Source organism: Simochromis diagramma, unplaced genomic scaffold (assembly GCF_900408965.1).
Source record: "Simochromis diagramma unplaced genomic scaffold, fSimDia1.1 OVJJ01000753.1, whole genome shotgun sequence".
NCBI lineage: Eukaryota > Metazoa > Chordata > Actinopteri > Cichliformes > Cichlidae > Simochromis > Simochromis diagramma.
This window is the reverse complement of record NW_024387523.1, coordinates 7,567,762-7,595,669: the sequence shown is the minus strand read 5'-3', so window position 1 is coordinate 7,595,669 and position 27,908 is coordinate 7,567,762. Positions and strand designations below refer to the sequence as shown.

Sequence of the window (27,908 nt, the reverse complement as noted above, 5' to 3'; positions counted from 1 at the left end):
ATCAAGTCCTCCCGAATGACCAGGCTCCTTAAAGCTGAGAGTCCACACACTTTAAAGCACAATGTTTATAGCAGTTTTTAAAATCAGTTTTCAGGATGAGAATAAATAACACAAAACTGGTAAAGAGCCATCAGGATCAGCAGCTACACAGGAAACCTTTGAGTGGGAAAGTTTGTTTTACTGTATGCAGCATGAGTATTATTGTGATAGTAGCAATAATGAAAACTGCCCATAGACATACAAAGTGTAAGCAGTCAGGAAAATCAAAAGTTTATTGATCAATTTTAACTCGACAACGCACAAAAGTAAATGGTAAACCAAAAACAAATTATTCCGAGGAATGCTGTTTAATGTCATGTTAGTGGAGTGCCAATACAGTTGTGTGGTTTGCAAGTCGTTGCATGAGATTTGCTGAAATCAAAGCTCTGCAATTTATTTTCCCGTCTCGGCGTAAGGACATACGAGCAGCCTGTCGGCTTCTTTCTTCTGCTCGTGTTTAGAATTTAGCTGTAGTATTTGAGGCAGATCAGATTGTGTAATTGTTTCTGATAAGTTGTTTTCTGATAAGAGTTCACATTTAAAGTTTGACAATGCAAGATGTATGAAATGTATTGCATTTAGAGGAAATCTGGCTCAGGTTTGAACACTTCTGCTGTCGGGACAAAGAACAGAGGACTCGTGGAGGCTTGACTATTGCTTTGGTAAAGACAAAATGTAGTTACATAGAGTCTGGAGATATAAAAAGCATATTTTTACTGCTTTCCATCTGAGAAAGTTGAACAAATCACTAAATTTCCCCCCCAAAATTTGATGTTTAAAAAGAAGAAGAAAAAAATACATATAAAATGTTAAAAAATGAATGTAATCTCCATTTTTAAGGTGGGTGTTTTGCTTTTAGCACCGCCCGCCAGATGCTGCTACCATGTTAAAAATCATATTGATTTAGAGTCTTCAATGTTTCCTCAGAGCAAGAAGACAATGACGTTCATGTTTGGTTCTCTGGTCTTTTTCAGTTTTCCAGTGGGAGAAAATGAAACACACATTAAAAAAATAAGAAAAATAAAACTTTTACAAACAAAAGTAGGTATCAGTTATATAATAGCAAACTTCTTATTACTAATGAGCAACTGCAGCAAGTACATGTTTATCAGAAAACAGTCGATCCTGTGTGCAGATATGTAACACGTCACAGCTTTCCAGTGACTCCAGCTTGTTTAAAATGAATAACATCCAGATTTCATTAATAACTTGCATCATTCCCAGAGAACCAAACCTTTGTTTCTGTAGATCACAAAGAAGTACAACATGAACAGGAAGCATAAACATTCAAAGGAAAAACATTTAGAATAATGGCCACTTCAGAGTCACTTTACATCTGTTCTGCCAATGACTGAGCAAAAGTACCTTAAAAATACTGTTACATAAGTATAGTGCCTCTATTTAATATAAATGACAGTGAATGGGGAGTGTAGCGGTTGTGGCTGGATCTTAGATATAAGAATAACACCTGGTCAAACAACAGAACTACTGAATATTAACAGGTCAACACAAATACAGGATGGAGGGCAGGAAGGAAAATCTGTATCCAGACTGTATGCTTACTGTTTCTAAACATGTTTCCTCTTTGTGGAAGTATATTTGGAAAGCTCTACTCTAATTTCTGTATGCCACCACAGTCCACAGTCATGATGTTTAGAAGCCATATTTGGCCTGGGTCTGTCGGCGGGTTAACCTGTTTTCTGCCCAGTTGTTTTTCAGCTCCAGCTCACGTTCCTTTGCCTGTGAAACGACAGGGAAAGTAAGAAATGTTGTTTATTTGAAGATATTTCCAATAAGAAGACAAGAGATGCAGCTACGGTGAGCTAAACCATGTGGGATCAGTAAAGTATGCAAACCTACTCTGCGGGTCAGACTACAAGAGAGGGAACACCTGTGCATAACAAAGCTAACACTAGCATTCTGGCAGAGATAAGGGCAACTATTTAGCTTTTCCTAATCCTTTGTGCAGGCTTCTTTCTTGCAGCTTATTGTGCTAATCACTGGCACACTGCAGCTGACAACTAGACTTTAGGATAGCTCTGTACAAACAGGCCACCAAGCAGAAGTATTACGTGTCTACACATGCCGCACAGAGTGCAGATTTCCACTCTGTCTCACTTTCAAAAGCAGAAAAATCATCTGTGAAGTTGGACTGCGGCTACAAAGTCTTGAATGAAATTTACATCATACAAATGCACAATGCGTGTTTTAGCAGCACCCACCTGGTGGATGAGATAAGTTATCTGATGCTTGCGTCGCTGCTGTCCTGTAGGTTGTTCTCCTCTTTTCTGTGGAAAGGTAAAAAAAAAAGCGGGTGTTACAAAAAATTAAAGAAAATATTCCATCTTAAAATTATGCTGTGCGTCAACATTTTAGTGAGAGGAACATAGGACAATCTGCTGCAAAAACAAAAGAGGAACCGAGCCGATCGGGTCACCTTGCTAAAGGACTGCCGATGCTGCTTCTCTTCGGTCATGCTCTTGGTCATCCACTGCTGGTTGCCGCTCAGCTGGTCGTCGCCTTTGATCTCCAGAAACTTCACCTCCTCTTTGCCCCTGTTTCTTTTCCCCTGCAGCCGCATGAACTGCAGGACAAAGAAAATACCGGTTAACCAAAACCTTTCCTTAATTAACAGCCTCTAGTTGAGGACAAAACAATGATAACACCATAGAGCACAGGTACAAAAATCAGTCTATGTAAATAATAGAATTTGCTCTGATAACAAATAAGAAAAATGAGGCACACAAGTAGCATAGTTCTTACCGCTTCATCATCAAACATGGCTGAGTTGCCGGGCTCTTCAGCCTCTGCTATTCCCGGGTTGGGATCTTGGTAATATGGCTCATTGTAGTATCCCTGTTCAAGCAAAAAGACATAGGATAACAATATAATTCATTCATGTTAGCTACATTGTGACTCTTGTAATTGAGAGTCTGACACAGCATTCATACTTTAAAAGATATCTTTATCTTAACTGGAAAACACTGAAATGCAGGCATGTCTGAACTAACATGATTTATGACTTATTAGGAAAAGCTGGCATCATCTAATTGAACATAATGACTCAAGTTAACAGCATGAATCTGATACATATGTACAGTATAAAGTCATTATTACCGGAGGAAAAGCCTCTGGGCCCGCTATGGGTTGTTCATATTCATTATATTGACCTCCCCACGCGCCACTTGTCTCATGTTTTCCCCCAAAGTCGAGAGGGGCATCCGACTGCCCCGGTTCATCAGGAGCTGCAAAAGGAAGGGGCTCTGCAAGGGCTCCTGGCTCAGGGTCCAAGCTGGGGACGACTGCAGGTAGAGGTTGAGAGCTCTCGCCTAGAGAAAAGTAGTTCTGTGGGGTTATGTCCTCTTCATTATCCTGGTCATCTGAAGCTATCTGTCTAGCCAGCTGGAGGGCAGCTGACTTTGCTGCAGCTTTGATGGCGGAGGGAGACGCACTAGAACCAAGACCATGTGCAGGGGTTCCAGGTTTGGGTGCTTTCGGTTCTTGCCGTTTAGTTAGCGAATGAGGGATCAGAGGTCTGTCCGTCTCCTTCACTGTCAGGTTTTTGGGTTGTGGCAGAATGGAGGACAAGCCTGTACCTGCACCCTGACAGAGAAAGGAGATATGGGTTGAAAGAGAGAGGAAATGGCAGCTACATCATAGGAGAATGTTGTTACACTATGAAATCTGAGGAAAATAAGATATTCTTTGTCACTGGTTCCTACTTTGTTTTTATTTAATTTAAACCTCAATCAAAGAAAGAAACAATGAGAAGAGTGAAGTGGCAGACCTACATCTAAGCTAGAAATCATATAACGTGTATTTACATGCGAACCACTGTGCAAGCCAGGTTAATCTGCAGTATTTTATAACAAATAAGCATTTAGATTTTGTGTACACAAGCCTATAACATGTTTACGAGCTCATTACACCGAGGTAACATTTTATTCAAGAAACAGCATAGGGATCTTTCCCCAACACCAACATTGGTGCCTCACTGGTATATATGCATGTTGAACTATATCAATGCCTGTTTTGTATTTTTACTATTTACTACCATTTTATCTAATTCAGAAATACGTTTATTCCACATTCCCAAGGTTGATTGTGTTCATCTGGATGAGCGTTTTCAATGGGAGAAACATTTCGTCACTCATCCAAGTGACTTCTTCAGTCTCAGCTGACTGCAGGTTTACTCAACCTTATAAACAGTACATCTGCACAATAACAAACCAGCCGACTGAATGAACAATGGACTGTGAGGTCAATTCCTTGATCATTAATATGCAAATTGTCATGACCATTGACCAAAAAACCACTGATCAATGGCCATGAGTACTGCAGTCAGCTGAAACTGAAGGAGTCACTTGGATGAGCGACGAAAGGTTTCTCCCATTGAAAACGCTACGTCCAGATGAACACAATCAACCTTTTGGGAATGTGGAATAAACTTCACATAACTGCATGTGTCTGATTTCCTTACCTGATTTTGTAGTTTCTTCGTTGCTGGTTCGTCATCATCTGAGTCTGACTATGAACAACAGGGTTACAGATGATGAATTAAAACCTTATTTTATGCAAGAGGTATGAGCAAACAGCTTGAAGTAGCTCAGTACTCACATCCTGCCTCTGGATCTGCGGCACGGTGATCTTGACGGGCTCTGTCCGTTTCCTTGGCTTGGGTAGGCTGGAGAATAAGCTTCCTTTAGATGGCTGAGGATCTGGATCATCGGCTGATGAGCTATCCTCTACTGCAGTGCTCAATGCTGTCTTCTTGGCTGGCCCTTCGGTCCCTCCTGCCGATACCGTTTTTTTAGGAGCAGGCAGGTGTGAGAAGAGCCCTCCTGCGCTGGGTTTGCTCTCCGGCACGGCAGAGGTTTCCTCTGAGTCACTCTCATCACTGCTGCCATAGGCGACTAAAGACATGTTTGCTAATGTTATTAAAGATGAGCAATCTGCAGAAACTCGTGGACATGGATAACCTCTTCTCCTTGATCGCAAGAAGCCGTACTCACACTGGCTTATCCGACGAACTGACTTCTGTTAAAAGGTAAGGGAATCTCTGATCGCTAAAGCTGCGATGATAACGACATGAAGCCGAGCGAAGCTGTAGTAGAATATAGCGCAGGGAGTTAAAAGGGGTCGCCGCAATGAAACGACTGACTCAAAGCTCTGTCCAAGTTCGCAATGCTAGCCAGTGTTAGCTAGGCCACCGCAACAAACGATATCAGCTAGCTGACCGCTGTGTTCCAGAAAAAAAATCAGCTCTCCTTAAAAGTGCTATTATAAATAAATCAGCAGCTATGTTGTTTCACACCACAATGCGCAACTTTACTGTGTTGTTTCGCCAACAAAATAAGCTCGTTTAGTCCCTTGACTCCATCAAAACATTCGCCTTCATCGTTCGTGATCGAAAATGCGACAACTGCGCAGCTTTTTGCGCAACACTCTTCTTCTTCTCCTCCTCCTCCTCCTCCTCCTCTTTCTTCTTCTTCTTCGTGTTTAACGGCGGTTGGCAACCAACGTAAAGGAGCATTACCGCCTCCTACTGTTCCGGAGTATGGGTCAGACAGTGAGCTTACAATCTGTATCCAAAAAACAACACAAAACCAAAAAAAAGACCCTACAGTCTTTCATAAACACCTATATCCTTCAGAAACCCCACCAGTTCTCTCACCTGTGCCCTACTACCCTCCAACACACTCTTCAGATTAAATTCCCCAATTCCCCGCTCCTTCAATCTATTCTGCAGAACTTTCCTCTCCACATCATAACCCTTGCACCGCAGTATTACATGCTCTTCCTCTTCTCCGCTTCATTAATCACATTTTAAACAACTTCAGACCACTATCGCCCCATATGGCTCGAATAGGGAAACAATATGATTTTGAAGCACATCTATACTTTTGATTATCAGGACTGTACCGACAACTGGCGTCAACCTTTAAAATATTCTTTTTTTTTTTTGCTTTAGATTTGTAGTAAACTGTTCTGCTTCAGTAATTTAAATGTATACATAATTAGAGCAGCAAAATTATACAGACATCATAAAAAGTGAAGACTTGAGCATTTATACATGTTGTCCTCTTTTACTCTTGCCCTTCTGAAGAAAATGCCAAAACAGTCTTTAAACAATAATGCTGAAAAAAAGAAAGAAAAGAAAATCAGTGACCTCAGACAAGATTCATGGGTGTAGAAGGATGATAGACAGGGGGCTAGTGTGACAGAGGAAGATAGAGAGAGATAGAGGCGACCCTCAAAAGGGAGCAACCAAAACAAGACAAAGAAGAACAAGCCACAGTAATGTGTCTGTGAAGGTTCTCAGTCATCCAGGTCATCGTAGTCAAAGGAGCTTGCAAAGAAAAGCGTCTGGACTTCTTTAAGTTACTTGAAGACGTTTCACCTCTCATCCGAGAAGCTTCTTCAGTTCTAAGGTCAAATGGTGGAGAGTCCCAGATATAAACCTAGAAACAGGATTTAAACCTTTAAGCTTAAATTAAAATGTGACAGTGGAGCAGTCTGCTTGTTGAAGTAACTGAAAGAGTTTTTCTCCTCCTTTATATAATTGATTTGTGGCCATTAATGGAAGATTTTGTAGGTTTCCATGAGTGGATTGTGAAACGAGAATCGATGATTAATCTTTGATGGGTGTGTCAACCTTTACAAGACAGCCTGCTGGGCTCATACTTTTGCACTACAGGAACTTTAGTCATATTAAATTTGAACACTGTGGTATGTTCACAGGACTTTAATCTCTCTTTACATTTTTTGGTTAATCTAAGATGTGCTGTAGTATGAACCACAGTTGTGCTGAATAAGACCTTCACAGGATCACCAGTGTGACCACCAAGGCCAGCATTACACAAGTGTGAGATAAACATCTGCCATCAACGATGATAAGATTGCACAGGCTCTTGGTCTTACCCAGTGGAAGGATTTGAGAGAAACTGTATTAAGTAATTATTATAACTAGTGTAGAATTTAGAGCCTGTTAGAGTGCCTGTGTTATCTAATTTAGCAAAAGTTTGTAAAATTTCCTGGTTACTTTAAGCTTTTGTTAAAGCCCACTTGTTAAAAATCACAGTCCTAGTGGGTGTCTTGTTTTTCGAAAGCCAAAACCTCCTTGGTGGACAATTGAAAATGTCAATACATAGGAAACCCCCTGAATCTGGTTGAGTAAGAAAAATAATTAAGTTACCCATCATTACTTACTACTAATTATCTTGGACATTTGTACTTGTTTTTAACCAGATATTTAACTCTTAGTTAAGTTCCTCAGGTTGTAAAGCATGGCCTTTTTAAAGACCTTTTGGTGAAGTCTGAATTGTAGTCTCAGTTTTCCACCTAGTATAGGTGCTGCTATAGCCCATCTGCTTTAAGGTTGCTGTTCATTCAGAGATGCTCTTCTGCATACCTCGGCTGTAACAAGTAGTTATTTGAGTTTCTATTGCAATCTTATCAGCTGAAAGCATTTCTATCCAGAGAAGCGCCATTCACTGGATATTTGTTCTCCTTCAGACCATTGTCTGTAAACCATAGAGATGTTTGTATAGGAAAATTACAGGATATCAGCTTTTTCTGAAATATTCAGACAAGCCCTTCTTCTTTTGGCTGCTCCCTTTGGGTTCTCACAGCTGATCACCTGTCTCCTTCTCACCCTGTTTCTTATATCCTCCTCTATCCTGCCTACCCTCTGTATGTCCACCTTCACTACATCAGTGAAGCTCCTCTGAGGTGTCCCTCTTTTCCTCCTGCCTGGCAGCTCCAAATTCCAAATGTTTAGTCCAGTATATCTAGCAGCCCTCATCTTCACATGTGCAAACCATCTCACGCTTGCTTCTCTAACTTTGTCTCCAAAATGCTCAACATGAGCTGTCCCTCTGATGTGCTGAGCTCCTCCAGCTCAGCTTCTTGTCTTTTAGTCAGCTGTTGCTGTTATGTGATTGGCTGATTAAATATCTGCGCAAACGAGCAGCTGTACCTAATAAAGTGGTCGGCGTTGCTTTTAGGTGCGTTAATTACTGTGGTGCTTCGGTCAGCAGGGGCGCTGTGCCGCTTCAGGTACAGGGGGCGCGTCTGCAAAGGGAAGCGGGTTTCAATTTCAAACCCAAATAGTCCGAGGGACGAGCCAGCGGCTTGTGGGAAAGCGCTAATACGAGATAGTTACACTACCGCGTTTAGTCATAGCAACTGTAACACTATTCAGACCACATCTGTATATTTGCCCCACGTCGTGGTAAAAGTGCGTTACCCGCCGTGTCTCCGCTCCAGTTTTCCGCGGGTTGATTTTATTCTGGATAACAAACCGTCGCCTGCCTGGCTTGCTTGCTGCAGGTGTTTTTGACCACTACGGATAGTTTACCACATTAGTTACACACGCACATATTTACATCTTACATTTTCAACATGCCGAGGTCCAACAGGCAAAAGGAATACAAACCCGGAGATCTTGTGTTTGCTAAGATGAAGGGCTATCCACACTGGCCTGCAAGGGTAAGTAAGCGCTCGTCGTTGAATATCTCATTTCCAGCGTAGGGGTTTGGTTTTCATCTCGTTGCGCCTTAGCCGCTCGGCTCCAATCACTTGTTTACCTGCGAGGCCTGTAACAGCCGCTAGCTCCACGAGTTAGCCTAGCGCGGCGGTGCCGACCATCCACATACATACAGCTAGCCTACTGTAAACCACTGCGAATTTCTTTCTGGAGATTCATCGCAGAGTAGACACCTCTTTAACCTCCCGGGCTAACAAAATATTAATGTTTTTGCCAGTTGCTCTTTGCCGCCTTTAGTGTGCTGGTCTTTTTCGTCCCTAGGGGCCTTGTAAGGCTAACTTTGAGCTGTAACGGTTAAAACCAGCACTGTGGTAACACAGCATTGATTACTAGTTAACGGTCATGTCGTACGCAGCGTTAACGTGTGCTTCGCTGCAACGGTGGGCTGCTACTAAGCCACTTTGTGAGTTAGCAGCTCGCTAAATATAAGTTCAAACTGCCCCCCTTTCTTTTTAACTGTTGCTTTACAGACTAATGGCTACTTGTGAAGCCAAATGCTGTGGTACTTTGTAAACACGCCTGCCCAAACGTTTCGAGAGATAGCAACTCGTAAAGTCGAAATTAGTTCCATTACGTTAAAAAAAATGCTCCATGGTAATAAAAATAGTCACGTAAGACTATAACGTAATGTCTAACTGGCACTGCGGTCGGCATTTTCCTTGTCATTCAAAAGAAAAAAGTGAGAAAATGAAGGGAAAAGCTGCTCTTGGAGCATTTTTAAGTCATGCTTTATACCAAATAAATAAAAAAGATGATTACTGCAACCAATACGTTAGTTCTGTGCATGCTGCATTACAGCTGAAGCAGGAAAATGTGAAAGCGAAGCAGCATGTAATCCCATCAGCCACATCTGTCTTGTGCAGTTGAAAAGGAAAACTTAGATTGCAGTTTTCAGTCAGTGTTTCTGCCCTTTGGTGTTGCAGCCATTCATAAAAGTCAACTAACTGTGTCTACCTGCTTTAAAAAAAAATCACTGTTCATTCATTTAAAGAATAAATATATAAAAAGAAATGCTCTATAATCTGCACTACACCACCTAGTATCTGTTTTGATCTCTGCATCTTCCCTCCTTTTTCTCGGTCTTATCACCCCTGTCTCATGTCAACAGCCCTGCCCCACCTATCCTGACACAGTAGTCCTATCTGGGGATGCCAAAAGGCCTGTGTGGCAGAGGCAGAGCCACGCCACGATTGTCTATCATAAGAGTGATTACCTGTGCCGCTGCATAGTGCTGTGCTAATTTAAAAGCATGTAAAAAAATTGGCATGTCCGAGCCAAACACTGTGCTGAAAGATGGTAAACAGTAAAACTTTCACCAGGGAGTTTGTGGGTGCATCAAGGTGTGTAATATATTTCAAAAACCGCTTGTTATTTAGTACTGTACAAGAATTTGCAGGTCTTTGAACCTAATTTAGCTTTACTGTTTAAACTGTTTGTTCATAATGAATTATTTGGAGTATTTATCCAGGATCTAACCTAAAGGCATCATTTGCACAAGTTTTCCACTCTTATATATGGTGCATTATTTTATGATGAAATACATTTGTGTAGTAGTATTACTATTGTTTGTATTTGTGGTTTTATAGAGAAATGACCTAACTCTTTTGCCTATTGTTTAACTTTAGAATAATTTTAGTATTTATTAAAGTATTGAGTTGGTTTTTTACCAGCTTTCCTTTTAAAACAACTGTGTTGCTAATTCACAGATTGACGAGTTACCCGAAGGAGCTGTAAAGTCGCCTTCAAACAAGTACCAAGTGTTCTTTTTTGGAACACATGAGACGTGAGTATTTTTTCCATTAATGTTGTCACTTCTTAATTTTTTCATGTGGATGCAAAATGGGAAGAAACTTGGATCATTTGTCAAAACTTTTTTTTTAAAAGGGGTGTGTACATATTTTATTTTAAAAAACTAATAACTGACTGTTGTAGGGCCTTCCTGGGGGCCAAGGATTTGTCCCCATATGATGAATGCAAGGAGAAGTTTGGAAAAGCAAACAAGAGGAAAGGATTTGCTGAGGGACTCTGGGAGATTGAGAACAACCCTACGGTCACACATGAAGGCTACGAGGTAAGTAGATATGAAGGCCACTGAGGTTAGATTTACACTGTGTTGATTGATGTATCCTATTTTAGCTTGAACACCTGCTGAGTCATACCAGTGGTTATCACACTTCAGCTCATCTAATTGTTGCCAATTTGGTGATTATCGACTTTATAGCCCACAAATCCAGTGACTTTGTGAACAAGGGTTTGCCAGTTGTGACCTGTAAGTGCGCCTTTGGCTCTCCCGCCAAAGGCGCACCTCTGTCTGCTCTGCCCAATGAGTGGCAAAGACGAGCAAGCAGCAGCACAAGTTGTGGTTTGTGGTTTGTACTGTGTGAGAGAATATTGAAAGGGGGAAATAGCATAAGCGGGATGTTTTTCTAAACTGGCTTGAAACATAAAGAGCTGGTTTGATTCTACACCACCGCCTTTTCAGCGGCCACATTTGCTGCTTTGTTTTGGTTTGCTGAATTTATTTTCAACATGTAAACAGTTTCCGGAAGTAATTTGGGAAGAAGGACTGCTACAGAGATGGGTGAGAGCAAAGATTATTATAAGTAACTAAAGCCAAACTAAAAGTGGGTGTGAAAAAATATCATAAATGAAAAGTGAAACAATGTTATGTGCATAATTACTGAAATAGCTTTGTACAGAGAAAATATCTTTTAATTTTAATCTGAAATATGTCCTCTCAGCAAGCACAAACAGGCTCTGGTGCAACTGTTCATTGAGACTGGAATGTCTCAGGGATTTTTAATATTATGTATTACTGTGGTGTTTTAAACCTATTAAATTTTACAATCTGACAAATACCCAAATACACCCATGCTATAGTAAACTAAAACTAGCACTGAAAGTAATAAAAAGACCTGCTAAAATTAAACAATAAAACTAAACAGCAACTAAATCTCATTGAAAATGAACTGAAACCACACTGAGTTGAAAGCACAACTGAAAATACAAAACTGTAATGACTCTGATCAGAGCACACTCTGCTGGACAAACTATGTAATGTAACCATTTATCAGTTACTCCCAAACTCACTCAGCTGTTTATCTGGAAGTTTAACCTCTACTACGTCACTAGTGATACTGTCACACCTCGCCATTGATGGGTAGATCTAGACTTAGTTTCCCCATGTTTCACTAATGTGCAACTCTTTGCCTGTAGTCATCGAAGAAGGACAACACATCAGAAGGAGCAGGGGATACGGGCAGTTCAGAAAAAGCAGATGCAGAAGGCAGTAGTGACGAGGACGAAGGAGCCCTGGTCATTGACGAGAAAAATGAGAGGGGAGGAACCAAACGAAAAGCAGAGGAGTCCACAGAGGTGAGGTTAAACCTGACTCACAGTCCAAGTTCACTGTAAAGCCGTCTGATGCTTATCAAACTTTTATAGACCTCTCCGAAGCGGCCAAAGGATTCAGAAGCGGAAGGTGATTCTAAAGTAGACGGCAACCAGTCTAACGTGGAGCCCAAGCTCAACGATGTGGCTGGATCCAAGGCGACTGCTCCTAGTGAGTCGAAACCAGAGGCCCAGGAAAATGCTCCAGCAGGGGGCCAGCAAACAGCAGAGAAGGTAAAACCCTCTTATTCGTTTTGGTTACCTGGGAAACATCCCTTAAAATGGACTCGTGGTGAGTTTTCTTTTTCATAAGAGAGGAAAAATACGTGCATATTCACATCAAAAAGTGGGGCAGGTGCTCGGCCAAGAAAATGTGTCAGCAGTTCAATTTTACCTGAACATACCTGGCCTTCATCAGACCATCTGAATCAAAATAAATTAACAACGAAAAAACAAAGTAGAATACTAATAATTCAACAAGTTTGTCTGTTTTGGCAGGTGTTTAATGGACAAAGATGGAAACTTTTCTGAAGCCACCAAAACACCAGCAAAACTAGAAGCCATTCCACATGAAAACGTAGCTGTTTCCATGTGTTGTGGCCTTTTGTCCACATGTAAACGCTGTTATATAGCAGTAAAAGCCAGTTTCTGCATTTACACGTGGACAAGGAAGAAGTCAACATGTGCCTTCTTCCTCATTTTACGTACCTTTGAAAGTATTGGAACACTGTTCAGGTGTTTTCAGTCCAACTACCATAAGTGCATAAAGTCAATGTCCTAGTCATGCAGTCTGCTTTTGCAAACATTTGTTAAAGAATGGCTCATTCTAAAGATATCACTGAATTAGTGTGGTACTGTAATAGGATGTCACTATTTCAACAAGTCAATTTGTGAAATTTCCTCCTCTCTGGATATTCTGCAATCAACTGTAAGTTGTATAAGTGCAAAGTGAAAGTGTTTAAGAATCACAGCAGCTAAGTCTTGTGAAGATGGAGAGCAGATTGCTGAATGTGGAGTGCATAAAACGCTCTGCTGATTCACTAACTTCAGAGATTAAACCTCCTCTGGCGTTAACATCAGCACAAAACCTGTGCACTGGGAGCTTTGTTGCCCAGAAGCTGCTGTAGGGTTACTGTTTTGGTGGAACAGCACTTTTGTCCGTATAGTGTATTGTTGTTTTGGGGGGTTTTGTTTGTTTTTTAAACATGTGGACAAGTTCTGAAACTTCTGAAAATTAATATAAAAAGCCAGTGCTTACCATCATGTATTTTAAATAAACTTGATGTATCAGTAATATAAAAAGTACATTCTCCACGTCTTTTTGAATTTCAGGCGGTGGATGAAAATAAAATGAAATAAATTCTTTAATTGCTTTTCCCTCTTGTTCCCACAGCCTGCGACAGACAGCGCTTAACATCGACTCAGAAGAAAATCACGAACCTTTGACGCTTTTCTCTGGAATTTAAGCATCAACACAATTACCTGCAGGATGCCAGATTTCAGCCGTTTAATTAATAAGAGAATTTTAAAACAAACAAATAAATTTAAAAAAAAAAAACAACCTAAATGTTTGTATTGAGAGACAAACAAATACTCATTTGCCATTTTTTGGGATATCATATATCCCAGAAAGAAAAAGTTTGCTAATCTGATTTCAAAACAATTGAATTGAGCACTTTAGGGCTCATTTATAAATGGGATTTTGGTGTGTATATATTTTTTATTTCTAAGTGCAATTACAACGACTGAATGCTAGGTGTCAAAACATTTTTCAGCTTAGAGGGGATAAACACTGAATATATGGTAAATTTAAGAAACAAACAAACATTAAAATCACAAGGAAAAAACCATTTATTTGACAAATGCTCCCATTTGATGGTTTTAAAAAGTAGATATTGTACAGGCGATAGAACAAATTTTCATCAATGCTCTTAGCTTAAGTTCATAATTTTACTGCTTCCATTTGTATCACCTAGCTTTTCAGCCTCATTTAAATCATTTATTCATTCATTGGAAATATGATTGAATATTCAGAGGTTTTTTGTTTGTTTGTTTGTGTTTTTTTTCCTGCCCCCATTAATCGTCGTCTGTTTTGCCCTACAACATTTGTTGTTTCGGTGTGTATGCTTGATTGCGAGTGACCAAAGTACGTGATTCATTTCACAGGAACCCATATGTGGAATTAATTATGTAAACCCCTTTTGAGAAAAGCAAATTTAGGATTTAAGCCCCTCTGCTACTCAGTTTAGGCCTCAGTCATGCAGGCCTAGAAACCAGTTGGCAACTATCTGGCAACCACTTAAATGTGTATTCCCAATCACTTGGTGAGAAGTTGCTGGCAGTTGCAAGGTGAAACTGATTGCAAAGAAATATACGGAGCTGAAAACCTGCTTTGCGTGCTCTCAAGTTGCTGTACTTGTGTAGAAGATGCCGACTTGTCTGCAGACATTTGTCACCTAGTTGCGTAGCTGTAGTAAAACACAACTCAGAAACTGAGACTGTTCCCCAAAGATGTTGGGTGCAAACTTGTATTCTGAAGTCGGAACGTTCTTCATTTCCTGTTTGTGTCAAACTTTCAAAAAGTTTCACTTCCGCAGAACCATTAGTTGGCAAGTGTTTGCAGACAACTCGGTGTCTCCCTCCTAAACTACAGTAGACTGTGGTAATCTGCTAGTAACCAAATTAATCACAAGGAGGGATTAATTGTAATTCTAACAGATCTAGAATTAGTGACTAAGCCCATGAACACAAGAGTCAAGACAGAAAGCTGTTCAATGGGACCAGAAGTCTATTTATAATTACAGTTCGGATTGAATGCAGATTTAGGGCACTTCCACGTTAGCTTCATCCATGTCTTTTACTGATATCAGCTAGCAACAACCGCTCGCCAAGTGGTCAGAGAGTGCACGTTTCTTCTTGGTGACCGGAGGTTGCTTGGGAGTTACCGACCTGTCCGTAGGCCTGTGTGACCGAGGCCTTACGTAAGGAGACATTCCTGAGTGATGTTCTGTCTGAGCAGAATCTTTAAACTTTAGCATCAGGTTTCCCAAACATCGATTAATTCTAGTGGCAGACTTGGAAAAAATTTAGAAAAAAATGCTGGTATAGGCTTAATCCTTATCTGGGGAAATTGAGCCTTAAAGGTAATGTGGAGCAGTGGTAATGACTGCAAGGGAAAGGTTGTTGGCATCACCCCTCCATGTGGAAATTATCTGGAAAAGTCTTCTAAAACTCAGTTTCATGTTGTGATTTCATGTTTAGCTTACAGTAGTTCCACTGTTGCTTGAAGCTGTTGAAAAAAAAACCAACTTGTGTTCAGAAATGTATTCTCGACACCTTTGAAACAAGTCGCTGATCTGGACTGCACAAAGTGAGATTCATTGAAAGAAACAAGAAACTGAATATGGGTACAGAGAGTTAACCATTTGTAAATCTTCAGTTTATGACTTTCTTTTCTTGGTTTCCCACCCTCTTAACTGGAATACTAATCTGTTTTACTTCAGTGGTCTTATTATTTTGACTGTGAAACAAAGTTGTGACGTGTTTTATTCCAACATCTGTTTAGACGACATGTTCAGAATATGGTGTTATTTTCCACTGTAACAGTATCCCAAGGGGTTCGGGCCCTTTCACCCACGCCATTTGGATGTCATCGTCATCGCTTCAGTGTTCTTTCATGTAATTAGCAGCGTTAGCTGATAGTTTATCACACTATGAACTTTTAAGGGAAAGCTCAGCTCTGAATGTTGTGTCGAAAATGGCCACCTTCCTATCGTCACACCGCTGATTTAAAAACCTTAAAATGGTCAAAGGCCGGATCTGGAGGTTATTCAAAAGTTTAATTTGGAATTAAAGTGTAAAACTTTGTTTTGTTGTTGTTGTTTTTTTTTGGGGAGGGGGGGGGTTAGCCTTCTGTTACCTTTGGAAGCTGCCATTCATCTTAATCTGCTGCTTTGTTTACTATTGTAGTTGCCAGACCATTTAATAAACATGTTGATTACAAAAAAACACTTGTTTCTGCCTTACTTAAACTAATCTAGAGTATCAGCTTTCTGGAAAGAACCCAAAACAGTCACATTAGTTGTTGTGTTTGGTTTTAACGATCAGGATTGTCTATTTTTATTGAGTCAGTACAGTGCCTGCTGAAAACCAAGTATTATGTGGGCTCTGTTGCTCTAAATTGAGCTCAGAGCATGGGAAAGGCTACTGTAACTTTACAGAACAACTAAAACTAATTACTTGTTTCACATCTAATTATTGTCTCTGATAAAAAAAAAAAATGCAGGAAATTAACAATGGAACGTGTTTTGTGTCTCTATGCAGCTGCCACAAATAATTTGCTGCTGACGCAGAGCCTCTCTGTGCGGTTCGGCCCCAAAGGCTGTGGTAGCTGAACTAGTTTTGTTGTTACGTAACGTGTCCTGACAGCTCTGAGTTTGCCGTGGGGTTAGGTTAAGCACAAGTTGTTTTAACTACTGTATTAGGGCGTAGATCCAACCGTGGGCTGAAACTGATTTTGGAATGTGGTGTGGTGTCTGTTCATCCGGCTCTCAAGATTAATGACTGTGTCTGTGCTTACACAGATTAGCTTTATTGTCTGTCTTTGTAACCCAGAAAGGTAAAAATCCGTCTTTCGCTTGCAGCAAACATGGATGTTTACCAAAATCCAAGGTCAAGGACAAACAGTCACATGTATGATTGCAGGTTTTCATAAATGACAGCCTCCTCTCGTGCTTAAATATCACTCGTGCTTGTCACAGTGACATAGCAGCGAGGCTTGTAATCACGGCCTGCATCTGCCTCAGTGGGTGGCCTTGAAATTAAATATTTCCACACTGAGCCATTCAGGTTTTACACATAACCTTTTGGAATCAGCAAAAATGTAGTAGCAAATCCATACACCCACCAACCACTTCATTAGGTACACCTTGCTAGCACCAGGTTGGACCAACTTTTGCCTTCAGATATGCTTTAATTCTTCGTGGTATTAATTCAATGAGGTGCTGGAAGCATTCCTCAGAGATTTTGTCAGCTGCTCATCCATAATGTGAATCTCCCCTTCTACCAGTGTTCAGGAAAGTGGTCTGAGATTATTTGAATGTTGTGAGATGGTGCATTAAGCTGCTGTGGTTGTAATAAGTGGTTATTTGAGTTACTGTTTCCCATCAGCTCAAAGCAGTATAGCTGTTCTTTTCTTTGCTGCTCACTGGATATTTTCTTGTTTCTTGTTTACAGATGGTTGTGTGTGAAAATCTCAACAGATCAGCAGCTTCTGAAATACTCAGACCAACAGTTGTGCCATGTTCAAAGTCAGTAAAATCACCTTATTTCTTCATTCTGCTGCTCAGTTTGAATTTCAACCGGTCATCTTGACCATGTCTACATGTCTAAATGAGTTGCTGCCTCGTGATTGGCTGCATATCAAGCCAGGTCAAGACGACCTGTGTTCAATGAACACTTGAACAGGTGCACTATTGAAGAAGCTGGTGAATGTAGATGCAGCTATAAAATGCAAGCTTTGGTTTAAATATCATGAATGCAGCTGAAAATGAGCAGATACAGTATGTTTTTCAATACAAAAGTAAAATATCGTTAAATTTGATCTGCTAAGAATGTTGCATAGACAAGCTTGCATGTGTAAAGAACAAAAAATTACACACACACACACACACACACACACACACACACACACGTGTGTGTGCGCGTGTGTATATAATTTTTCTAAAATCTGAAAGTGAGTTTTTAATTTTTTTTTTTTCTAAAAATACACATTGCTAATGTTTTGTGCTGGAATTGTTGAAAATGGCATTCATTCAAAAACATTTTAAGTTTGTCTTAGACACATTTGCCTTACTTAATTTTAAAACGTTTCGTCTTGGTGTTATCTTTTATTTAAAAATGTAATAAAATATTGCGTTCTTTATTGAGTCACTCTTAGTATTGTATGGTTTGAATATACTGAGCAGCAGCTGCAGCAGTGTGAAGGTCATCTTGCCCAAAGCAGCCTGCTCCGCCTGCATCCTGCCCACATATCGGTCAATTTAGCAACTGCGCATGCGTGAGGCCTGTTGCGACCCTCCTGTCCAGTAGGTGGCGCTACCGGTAGGTTCCTGTAGGTGTCAGCTCCGCTACATGTGTCATTGACACCAACAGAGGGTAAGTGATTTCTGCATGACGTTCTTTTATTGTACTTTAATACATCTACTTTTAGGGTTGTACTTAAAAAAATTAGGCAGCAGTCTCATTTGTGAAATGTTTGTGTGTACGTAAACGGCGGCGAGTTAGCCGCTCTAGGCTAACGTTATTGATAGCGTAATTCTTATTAGCCTAGCTTGCGTTGCTCCTGTGAATAGCTGCCAGCCTCTTGGAAAAAAAAAACTTAGCACCCTTGTTTGACTTGCAGCACAATGAGGCTGACCGCTCTGCTGTCGATGGCAGCCAGGGTCATTGTGCCCAAAGATTACCGTTACGGCACCAACAGGCCGTGGACAGCCGCTGCTAAAAGGTTAAATCCACCGGGGAAGAGGAGGAGGAAGGTGTTTGTTGAGCCGATCGCGCCAGAGGAGTGGTCTGTGCTCAAAGGGGACACGGTGAGAAAACATTTTTTGGGACACAGCTGTCAAGCTTTCATCTGACTCATATTGTGCAAATATTTTTCTTTATATTTAATAGGTTTAAATTGTCTAATGTTCAGTGTTTGGTGTAAAGCTTTCCAAAGTTTCACTCCACAATTGAGTGCTAATAGAAAAGCACAATATAAGAAGCAGTCCACTCACCATTTATATTCCCCCGTTGTTCTAAAACCAAGAAGAAACATAGAGCTTTGCAATACATAGTAGAAAAAAAAAAACTATACAAGGCAACAGATAATGAGGATAATATTAAAATTAAGTCCAGTATGTGTTCATGTGATTTATCTGTATGTTGATAAAGTTTTAATCTGTAATACAGCTAATGCTAATAATGTTGTAATTACTTTGGTGTTGCCACAACTGATAGAGTCAGGAGAAGTAACATACATCTGTTGTAAACATGCATGAAAACTAATTTAGGAAAATTCAGTCAATGAATTGGTAAAATATTTTCTGGCCAAACCAGCAAAAGTGGTACAGTAGCAAAAAGTATATTCATTTTATTTAAAGTAGTAAATTTCCTACATAGAGTTTAAATGTTTGCTTTCAATTTCTCAGGTTGAGATTCGGAAAGGCAATGACAAGGGAAAGCAGGGGAAAGTTATCCAAGTCTTCAGACGCAGAAACTGGGTCATCCTGGAGGGACTGAACACAGTAAGGAAGTGTTGTTTATTTTTTTTTTTATTTGTTTATTGAGAAATTAATATGAGCATTACAGATTTTGCTTTTGAAATGTAAGTTACATGCCTTTTATTGAGTGAGCATTGTGTAAGTGTTGGGAGAAGATGAAAGGCTATCTGTATTCCTACAAAAAGGTTTCAGCATACACTTGAACTGTCCTGGACATGATTACATTACAGATTTTTTCCATTTCCCCCAAAGTTAAATTAGCTGTTCCATTTCTTTTTTAGCTCTTTTAAAAATGCTTCATACTTATCTCGTTGCTCCACCAGGTGGAGCCAGATGTCTGGGATGTGGGTGGTCAGGGTGTAGCTGCAGACAAAGCGCACCATTGAAAGCCTTTTGGCATTCATCTGTTTGCATTTTCTGCCTTTTAAATGGGAGAACTGTGAACTTTTTTTTCCCATCGTAGCATCACAGGTATATTGGAAAAACTGCAGATTACCGTGGGACGTACATTGCCAGTGAGGCTCCCATCCTGGTCCGTGATGTTGCCCTCGTTGACCCCTCAGACAGGTATGCTGAACTCTGCCTCAGTCCTAACATCTGTTGCTATGCTTATGCAGAACCTTAAACTAGATGGACCACGGGTTAGCTCTCAGTCTTAGTTTGGCTCCTTAAAAAAAACAAATAAATAAATAGTTAATTTTTGTAACCGTAAGTGTTAAAACTTACAGCTGTAATAGATTTTAACATAAGATTTTCTAGTGAAAAAACAGCAATCTGTAATCTCTGTGCATCTGTACAATTTTCTTTTCCTTTACAGCACCATTAAAATAATTGTGATAACACAGCAATCTAAAGTCAAAAAATAGTTCACCTTTTCTTTTTCTTTTTTTTCCTTTTCCATTTAAATGCTCCTGCTCTTTGGCATCTTTCCAGACCAGTTTTAACTTACTGATCTCGATCTTACAGGAAACCCACTGAGGTCGAGTGGAGGTTCACAGAAGAGGGTGAGAGAGTCCGAGTGTCACTCAGGACGGGGAGAATCATCCCGAAACCAGTTGTGGAGCGACGAGATGGCATTGTGCCGCAGCAGTGGAAAGGTAAGGGTCTGTGTGTGTGTAAATTTCAGTAGCCATTTTATTTCAGGGGTTGCTTAGAGTTGTCACATTAAGACCAGCTGTTTTTTATTTTTCCGCCTGTTCAGACTTCTGTTTTTAAGTGATCCAGTTTGACTGTTTTGAAGTGGAAGAAATATTTCTTTCTAAACTTGAACGCACATAGGCAGGACTGTTTTTGCTAGTGCAGAACCAGCACACTATTTATTTCAAGTTCTTCTTGTGTGAAACTAAAAGTCTTCTGTTTGTCCAACAAAGTGATAGAAGTGTCTGATGATTGAAAAAATAGTTGGTGTCAATTGAAACGATGCATTCTGCTTTCACAGATGGACCTAAAGATACCAGTCCCGAAGATGCTCTTGAAAAGACATACATACCATCTCTGAAAACCCTGGAGGAGGAGGTCATGGAGAAACTCGGTATCCAGGAGAACAAGAGGCACCGAACGTCCTACTGGTACTGACCAGACAAATCAGAGACACTTAGCCTCCCCTTTGTGCTGACCAGTTTTCACAGGAGCTCTGGACATACCTTGTTCTGGAGTTGAGCAGAAGGTCAGGTCAAACAGAGACTGTGAAGATACCAAGTGGAGGCTGTACAGACTCTTAACAAACTGCTGCACCATGAAAATGATTAGGAAAATGATCTGTAAACAATATGAGGAAGTGAAGTCAGACTGCAGTTCACTTAGGTGTCACTTTGTTTCTTTATAGTGTTGTGAATAAATGTCAGACTAAAGTGTTTGCATTTTCATGTGGAAAATCACAATCACGGGGTGCAAAGTTTAAAGATTTCATACAAAAAAACCCCCCAATGATCCTTGTTGCCCATCTTAAGTTTGTGTCAAACTTGTTCGGATACAAACCTATGAGGTAATAATATTGGTGTTTAAGACACGCTCCCTCGTGTGACTAAAAATCAGTTTATGCAGATTTTCAGCAGTCTAAGCTAATGATTAGCCAATCGGCATCATGGGTGGGACAACTGATGTTGTCGAGCTTAAATGAAGGATGAGTGATAACAGAAGCACAGACAGTAGAAAGGGAATTCTTGCAGCAATTTGCTGAAACGTGCAAACATACATGAAAATGCAGTACATAAGACACAGTTTGTACAATTCTAACAAGCTCGAGTCAATGTTTGGTGCGACTTCCTTTATTCTTCAACACAGCCTGTTCTCCAGACTTCTTGAAGGACATTCAAAGCTCTTCTTTGGGTGTTGGCTGCCTTTTGTTCTGCTCTCTGTCAAAATGATCCCACACATCTTCAGTAATTTGGGGGTCCGGATTCCAGGGGAGGCCGAACCACGACTGATAGCGAAAGTTTATCTATCCGGGTATGCTTTTGCTGCATTGGGTTTGTGTTTGGGTCCCTTTCGACAGTCACTGTTGTCCTGCTCTTCTGACGTCCTCCATACACATTGATTTGAACCAAAACCTTTCATTTCCTAAGACCTGTTGCCATTGATTTTCGGTCCAGTTCTTGTGTAAGTTGACATACCTCAGCCTTTTCTTTTCTTGCCGTTTCCCTTCTATCTGGTGAGGCTTCAGTGAACAATAGATTGATAAATTGAATGGCCAAGAGGTAAGTTGTTTATTTGTACAGACCACAATAGTTGGATCCCTTGAGTCAGATGCCTTTTTATCCTTGAATGATTCATAGGTCAGTGTTAAGTAGCTCAACAACCAAAAAAAAACACTTCTCTGAAAATAATTAGATACAAGGACTGAACTGAAAATGAGGGAAAAATCAGCCAATGTCCAAAGAAAAACATTGAAAGACCTTTGGAAAGCCTGGAGAACTGTTTCTCAAGACCACTTTTAAAAATTTCAAGAAAATCTGGCTACCTAAAAGAAGAAACAATGGGCAGTTGAAGCACTTTTCTTTGCTCCCCTCTTACATGATTATGCTGACATGGCTACAGAACATAAAATCACATAAAACCAGGAACTTTGGTGTTGAGCGATTGGGTTGAGAAAATCCCCTCCTTCATGGAAATGGCTAAGTCATCACCAGAACATTTGGCACTGGTGCAAATTTTTATTATTTGCCAATAAAAATCTTTGAAACTTCTTAAATGGTTATGAATGCTCTTGACTATATCATAGAAAGAATAATATAAATGGAAACCAAAGCAGCTTATTGTAAGAAACACATTTTTTTCCACTGCTAAAACATCTGGCTCTGACTGTAGAGTCATTATCAGACTGGAGATGGAAACGCAAACCTTTTGCTCTTAGAAGCACAAAACATTAGGTAGATAATTAGTATCTGAAGCTTATTTATCATTTCAACTAAAAAGTGTTACATAAGCTTGAACAGGAGCCTTGCATTAGGAGAACAGCAGTGCTCGTTCACAGCAGGCTTCATACATACAGTCTAATGTCAGAGAAGCGACAGTACTCTGGCTTTTGGCAGCATTAATAACGGTGGTGGTTACAGTCTGCTTGGATGATTCGTGAGGCTGAAAATAGCCATATTATTTTACAGAAGCCCAGACACAGAGCTCTCCAAAACTGAAAACCTTCAGACAAATGAGTCTGTCTTTCCAAAGTGTCTGGACAACCATGTGGAGAAAGAAATGGCTCGTCAGGAGCCAACATGGACTGGGTAGTCTCAACAAAGTCCTCACTCACCTCATTTGACATTTTATGCACTGGCACTGTGTCACACCTGCGTTGTGTAACAATTTTTCATGTTTCAATTATGACCTCATTCGTGAACAACTGTAGAAACTGACAAAGGCAGAAAAAAAGCTTTGAAACATCTATTACAGGGCTGCAGGAAGGTAAAAAGCACCTTACATTTATCACTTTACCAGTCTGTTCACTTACAGCGTACATCTTTGAATTCATATTTTATCTTTATTTTTATCCTTCTTTTGCATTAGACATCCCAGTTTCTTCACTACTTACCTATCAATATACTGGTTAAATTACCCCAATCGTGCTTAATCACATATACATGGTTTTAATTTGGTTATTTGTGATGTGGTTTAAGATGTTTAGCTAGTTTTTTTCTTCCTTGACCTCTCAGCTTATTACTATATAGGATTTGCCTCTTGCTGTAATGCTTTAACTGTAAGCTTAATTTGTTTATTACTAAAGCATTTCAGGCCCAACTTCCCAGAAGGAGCAAAAATTTCATAGTACGTTGTTTTCTTAGCTACACTTTACACTTAGTACTTTCAAGATTAGGCTCAAAACTTTACTTTTTCAATTGGCAAATTAATGATGATTCATTTAATAAATAATGACACACTGTTCTCACCTTCATAAGCTGCTTTTATAGGTTTAAAGTATTGGTATCTGCAATACTTGGTATCGGATCAATATCAAAATCTGCAGTATCACACAGCACTAAATTTGGCTTCCCATCATTGCCCCTGGTTCCTTTTCCTGTTAAAAGGAAGTTTTTCCTTCCCGCTGTCGCCAAGTGCTTGCTCATAGGAGTGCGTTTCATTGTTGGGGTTTCCTTCTAAAATTCTTGGGAATTTACCTTATACTATAAAGTGCTTTGAGGCAACTGTTGTTGTGAATTGGCGCTATATACGTTTAATTATTTGAACTCAGTTGAAACGGCTTGTTTCAGACACTACATGAACTGAAGTGTTGCACCAAGATTATTTTGAGCTGTGAATCATGCAATGGTGCTCTCCAAGAGTCCAAGGGGAAAAATATGGAGCTGGAATATATGATAATAGTATAATAGGCCCCATTAAAAGAGCAGTCAGCCCAAATAAAAACAGTTACTTCAGTAAAAAATATCTTGGCATTGCTATAAATATCCAGAATTATCCTTATGAATAAAATCAGCTCTAGTTTTATCACTGATATATAAGTTTGGCAGCTTATGAAGCAAACGCAGTCTCTTTTTCCTCACTGGTTAACCACACATATTGATTTACTAAAAGACCAACTCGACTTGCTTCCAGATCTCCAGCTGGCGAAGCAACTAGCGTCACTGCCAGGCATTGAAACAAAAAAACGATGTGTCACAGATAATATAATTGCATCAAAATTTCACAGTGGCTCTCCATACCCTAATTTTTGGTCAGTGTAGTCAACATCATGCAGAAAGCATGGCAAGTTGATGGTTTGGCCAGTTTGCGGGATGAGTGCAGCAGTTTTCCCAGACTCGTCCCTCCTGAACCGGTTTGCCTCTGCCGCTCTGCATCCAAGAGGGAATAAAAGCAGCCAGTCAGCGGAAACTGGGTTTTGAGGTTTTTTTTCTTTATGGGAGGAAAAATGATTCAAAGACTCGTCGTCTTTCCTGTCATTTCATGAGTGTTGTACAGATTTTGCTCTGCAACTGCAGCAAGGTGAAGTAGAACCTCTATGCTGCTCCATTTGTCTGAACATTTTCCATTTACACTCACAAAAGCACATTTTTATGGGAATCTTAACTTCTGCAGGGGAGTTTTTTTTTGTCCATCTTATAATTTGTGGTAAATTGACAGCTATGCTGGCAACCCAGTTAAATGAAACCACTGACATGACTCAAGCAGAATTAAAACTACTTTAAATAAACTGCATGGTGGGCTCTGTGTTTTAGCTGAGTCACCCTTGCTGCTGAACAACTTAAACTAATTAATCCCACCTGGTGGTGCAGGCTGTATATGAGTCACGTTCAGCATCAGAGGTGTTACTGTTTGGCAGTCTAACAGGTCAGATTACATTAAAAGTGTCCAAAATGTGTCTTAAGCTTATAGATGCTGTAGCAATTGGGCACAAGCTGGTTAAAAATTTGTTTCCCAGAAAGATTTGTAACAGCTCAAACATCTGAAGACACTTTAAAACTAAATTTAAGTGCTGCTCTTGACTCAGTTGATGATCTAAGCTCAGCTACAATGTAATGATAGTGTCTAATTACAGGCTGGTTGTTTGAAGGCTGCTGGAAAATGTTAACGTTAGCTTGTATGCAGGTCTGAGGCATGGCACACATGCATGTTTAACTATGTTTGGTCTAATTTAGCTGGCTCCCAGTGGATTTTTGTGCATGAACTCAATATGTCACAATTAAGAGATGAAAAAGTCGGCAAAACACAGCTCTTCCTTCTCGTCTTGGGCTTTAATTTTCTCATCCATGCTTTGCTTTTAAGATGTTATGCTCATGTTAGCTGGGTCATTTAAATGCCGACCTTTAGTTCACAGAAAAAGCAGCTGCATATGTTTTATTTAGATAGCAAAACAGCATCTCAACACATTCAACATGTTCTAGGAAATGTTCCTGCAGTTAAACGTATTTCATCTATGCAGAGATGCCAGTTAAAATGTTTAAAGGTAATCTGAAGTAAACATCCCCCTCCAAATTCGTGTTGCAAGAAGATTTTTTTTAGTATATGAGAGCCTAAAGAAATCATTTTGTTACCTCTTTAACTCCTTGTCTGAATTCAGTGTAGTCTAAGTGGGAGTGGTGTAGACTGAAGCTCACTCTGTTACTAACATTACATTATTAACCATCTGACGAGGCTCTGGCATCAGTGGTGGAAGAAGTAATTTCATGCTGTTGCTAAGTAAAAGTATCCAATAACAATGCTAACTCCTGCCAGTTTTCAGTGTTTATTGTTATTATTGTTATTATTATTATAGGTAGAGAAGAATTGAAATCCTTTTGCTTGTTCAGATGTGGCAAATTTTACTTATATATATGAGGAGGTTTCACTTGTATGAGAATGTACATTTTGTAAAGTAGTCATTTGTTTTGTGTGTAAAATCTAAAAACTGATGTAGGAAACATATATATGGACACAAACACACACACAAAAAGAATAATAACCTTTAAATGTGTCATTTAAATGTTCTAATGCTGTCTAGAAACTGTGCTATTTTGGGCTGTCTCAGACAAAAGAAATCTGATGTGGAAGAAATTGTGGTTATTCCTTAGTCATGGTTTCAGGACATGAGGTCATGTGAAGAAAGTTTTAGGACTAAACTGCACCCTTACTGCCTACATGGGAATTAGTAAGGTTAGCAGCAGACAGATACTGCTAATCAAATGCATTTACCATGCAATGCTCAGAGAAACCCCAAGATCTACATCTCAGACTCTACATGCCTAGGTTAGCATGTTAAATTTTAAAGTTAATGACAGCACAATTATAAAAAGACTGAAGCCTCTTCCAAGCATAGTTTAGGTTTGCAAAGTTCCATCTGAACAAACCGCAAGACTTCTGGAACAATATCCTTTGGAAAGGTGATATTGAAGTGGAGATGTTTGGGCATTCACAGCACCGCATTTGGTTAAAACCAAACAGAATGTCACCACAAACCCTTAAACCAAATTCCAAGCACGGTGGTGGAGGCATAATGATTTGGGCTTGTTTTGCAGTACCTGGGCATCTTGCAGTCATTCAGCTGGCCATGAATTCCTCTGTATACCAAAGTATTTTATAGCCAAATGGGAGGCCACCTGTCCGACAGCTAACACTTGACCGAAACTGGGTCATGTAACAAGATAATGATTCAAAGCACAGCAGCAAGTCTGCAACAGCTTCAAATCTTCAGGACTGAAAACACATTAAAGCTCTGTTTAGAAACAGCAACCCGATCAATTGAGGATCCACTCTGTGTTAAATCTAAATAACTTCATGAATATATTTCTAAAACAATTTTTAAATTGATTTTGTTTTCTTCAGCTATTGGTAAGTCCTTGTTTTGAGTATTCATCAATGAACTGCATACTTAAAACTTTGTTACAAGTAATGGCTGTCGAAAACCTAGTGAAATATAACATTCTTTGCCCACGCCCTGCCTGCATCTTCATTTCATGATTGTGTCACATTTGCCTTGACTCAGAGTGAGTCTCACTGCCTCAGCTCAGCCGCAGGTTTGCTGTATGTAGGATGGATTTCAGAACCTTAAGTGCCAAAGAGCTCAATGACAGACACTCATAGGTGTAAGTGTGACCGCTGTCTGTTCTCCGGGCTTTGACATTTCCTTCCCAGACAGTCCCGCTGTTATCTGAGTGTGAGATTCCTCAGGTGTGCAGCATCGACCGCTGCTGCCGAGTCACAGTATGACCACTACAAAGCATCATTCACTCCCACTGCAGAGTGCACAAGTACGCTCTAACCGTTTCTCCTTTCATGTGTGTGTCTGTTGCGTATTTCATTAACAGATGTTGTAGAACGTTGCTGAAAATACACATTGAGTGCATCAAGCTTTAACTTTTCCACTTTGTCACATTTTACTGACTGAGATGAGCCAGTGCACACCCCACAAATGGCAGGACCAAAGCCTGATTGTGTGGTTCTCAGTGACGTTCGGTCTATAGTGTTTCTGCTGGTTTGTGCGAAATGAAGAATAGAAAAACAGTTTTTAAATATACAACATTAAAGCACAATATTAGCTGAAACCTCCTGCAGAACCAGGCTGAAGGAAGTGCAGCCATCTGCTGCTTCATGCTAAGGGTGAGGGGATAGAGACAAAATACACACTAATAACTTCTAATTAAATGTAGAGTGATGTATAAACACATAGTGAGTGAAATGAGATGAATGAAGAAGAAATAGTGGATAATGGAAACCCTCAGCAGCTTAGACTTGTTACTAAGATA

At 39.9% G+C, this 27,908-nt stretch overlaps 3 protein-coding genes across 3 annotated transcripts; 2 read left to right on the top strand and 1 right to left on the bottom strand.

Annotated features, from left to right (window-relative positions):
* Positions 1-245: 245 nt before the first annotated feature.
* Positions 246-5,965, bottom strand: prcc (proline rich mitotic checkpoint control factor). Its single transcript, XM_040019994.1, has 7 exons — positions 4,657-5,965; positions 4,520-4,567; positions 3,157-3,642; positions 2,803-2,895; positions 2,477-2,623; positions 2,262-2,327; positions 246-1,779 (listed from the first exon to the last, which is right to left on the bottom strand). The coding sequence occupies exons 1-7, from the start codon at positions 4,960-4,962 to the stop codon at positions 1,693-1,695; spliced, it is 1,233 nt and encodes a 410-aa protein (XP_039875928.1). The 5' UTR covers positions 4,963-5,965; the 3' UTR covers positions 246-1,692.
* A 2,075-nt stretch (positions 5,966-8,040) lies between these two features.
* Positions 8,041-15,843, top strand: LOC120726426 (hepatoma-derived growth factor-like). The gene is made up of 6 exons (XM_040019997.1): positions 8,041-8,529; positions 10,294-10,370; positions 10,520-10,658; positions 11,804-11,962; positions 12,032-12,211; positions 13,371-15,843. Exons 1-6 carry the CDS (start codon positions 8,443-8,445, stop codon positions 13,389-13,391), a joined length of 663 nt encoding a protein of 220 aa, XP_039875931.1. The 5' UTR covers positions 8,041-8,442; the 3' UTR covers positions 13,392-15,843.
* Positions 15,844-18,002: 2,159 nt separating this feature from the next.
* mrpl24 (mitochondrial ribosomal protein L24) lies at positions 18,003-22,423 on the top strand. The gene is made up of 6 exons (XM_040019998.1): positions 18,003-18,133; positions 18,381-18,567; positions 19,168-19,263; positions 19,703-19,806; positions 20,206-20,336; positions 20,678-22,423. Exons 2-6 carry the CDS (start codon positions 18,385-18,387, stop codon positions 20,812-20,814), a joined length of 651 nt encoding a protein of 216 aa, XP_039875932.1. The 5' UTR covers positions 18,003-18,133; positions 18,381-18,384; the 3' UTR covers positions 20,815-22,423.
* The last annotated feature ends 5,485 nt before the right edge of the window (positions 22,424-27,908 follow it).

Bases quoted from the DNA above. Each gene is read 5' to 3' on its own strand.
- prcc (XM_040019994.1), bottom strand. From the start codon at position 4,962: ATGTCTTTAGTCGCCTATGGCAGCAGTGATGAGAGTGACTCAGAGGAA. The intron at 2,896-3,156 runs GTAATAATGACT...TTGCTTGAACAG, and splicing joins GCCCAGAGGCTTTTCCTCCG to GGATACTACAATGAGCCATA. The intron at 2,624-2,802 runs GTAAGAACTATG...TTTGTCCTGCAG, and splicing joins CCATGTTTGATGATGAAGCG to TTCATGCGGCTGCAGGGGAA.
- LOC120726426 (XM_040019997.1), top strand. From the start codon at position 8,443: ATGCCGAGGTCCAACAGGCAAAAGGAATACAAACCCGGAGATCTTGTG. The intron at 10,371-10,519 runs GTGAGTATTTTT...TGACTGTTGTAG, and splicing joins TTTTTTGGAACACATGAGAC to GGCCTTCCTGGGGGCCAAGG. The intron at 11,963-12,031 runs GTGAGGTTAAAC...AAACTTTTATAG, and splicing joins AAGCAGAGGAGTCCACAGAG to ACCTCTCCGAAGCGGCCAAA.
- mrpl24 (XM_040019998.1), top strand. From the start codon at position 18,385: ATGAGGCTGACCGCTCTGCTGTCGATGGCAGCCAGGGTCATTGTGCCC. The intron at 19,264-19,702 runs GTAAGGAAGTGT...TTCCCATCGTAG, and splicing joins TCCTGGAGGGACTGAACACA to CATCACAGGTATATTGGAAA. The intron at 19,807-20,205 runs GTATGCTGAACT...TCGATCTTACAG, and splicing joins CTCGTTGACCCCTCAGACAG to GAAACCCACTGAGGTCGAGT.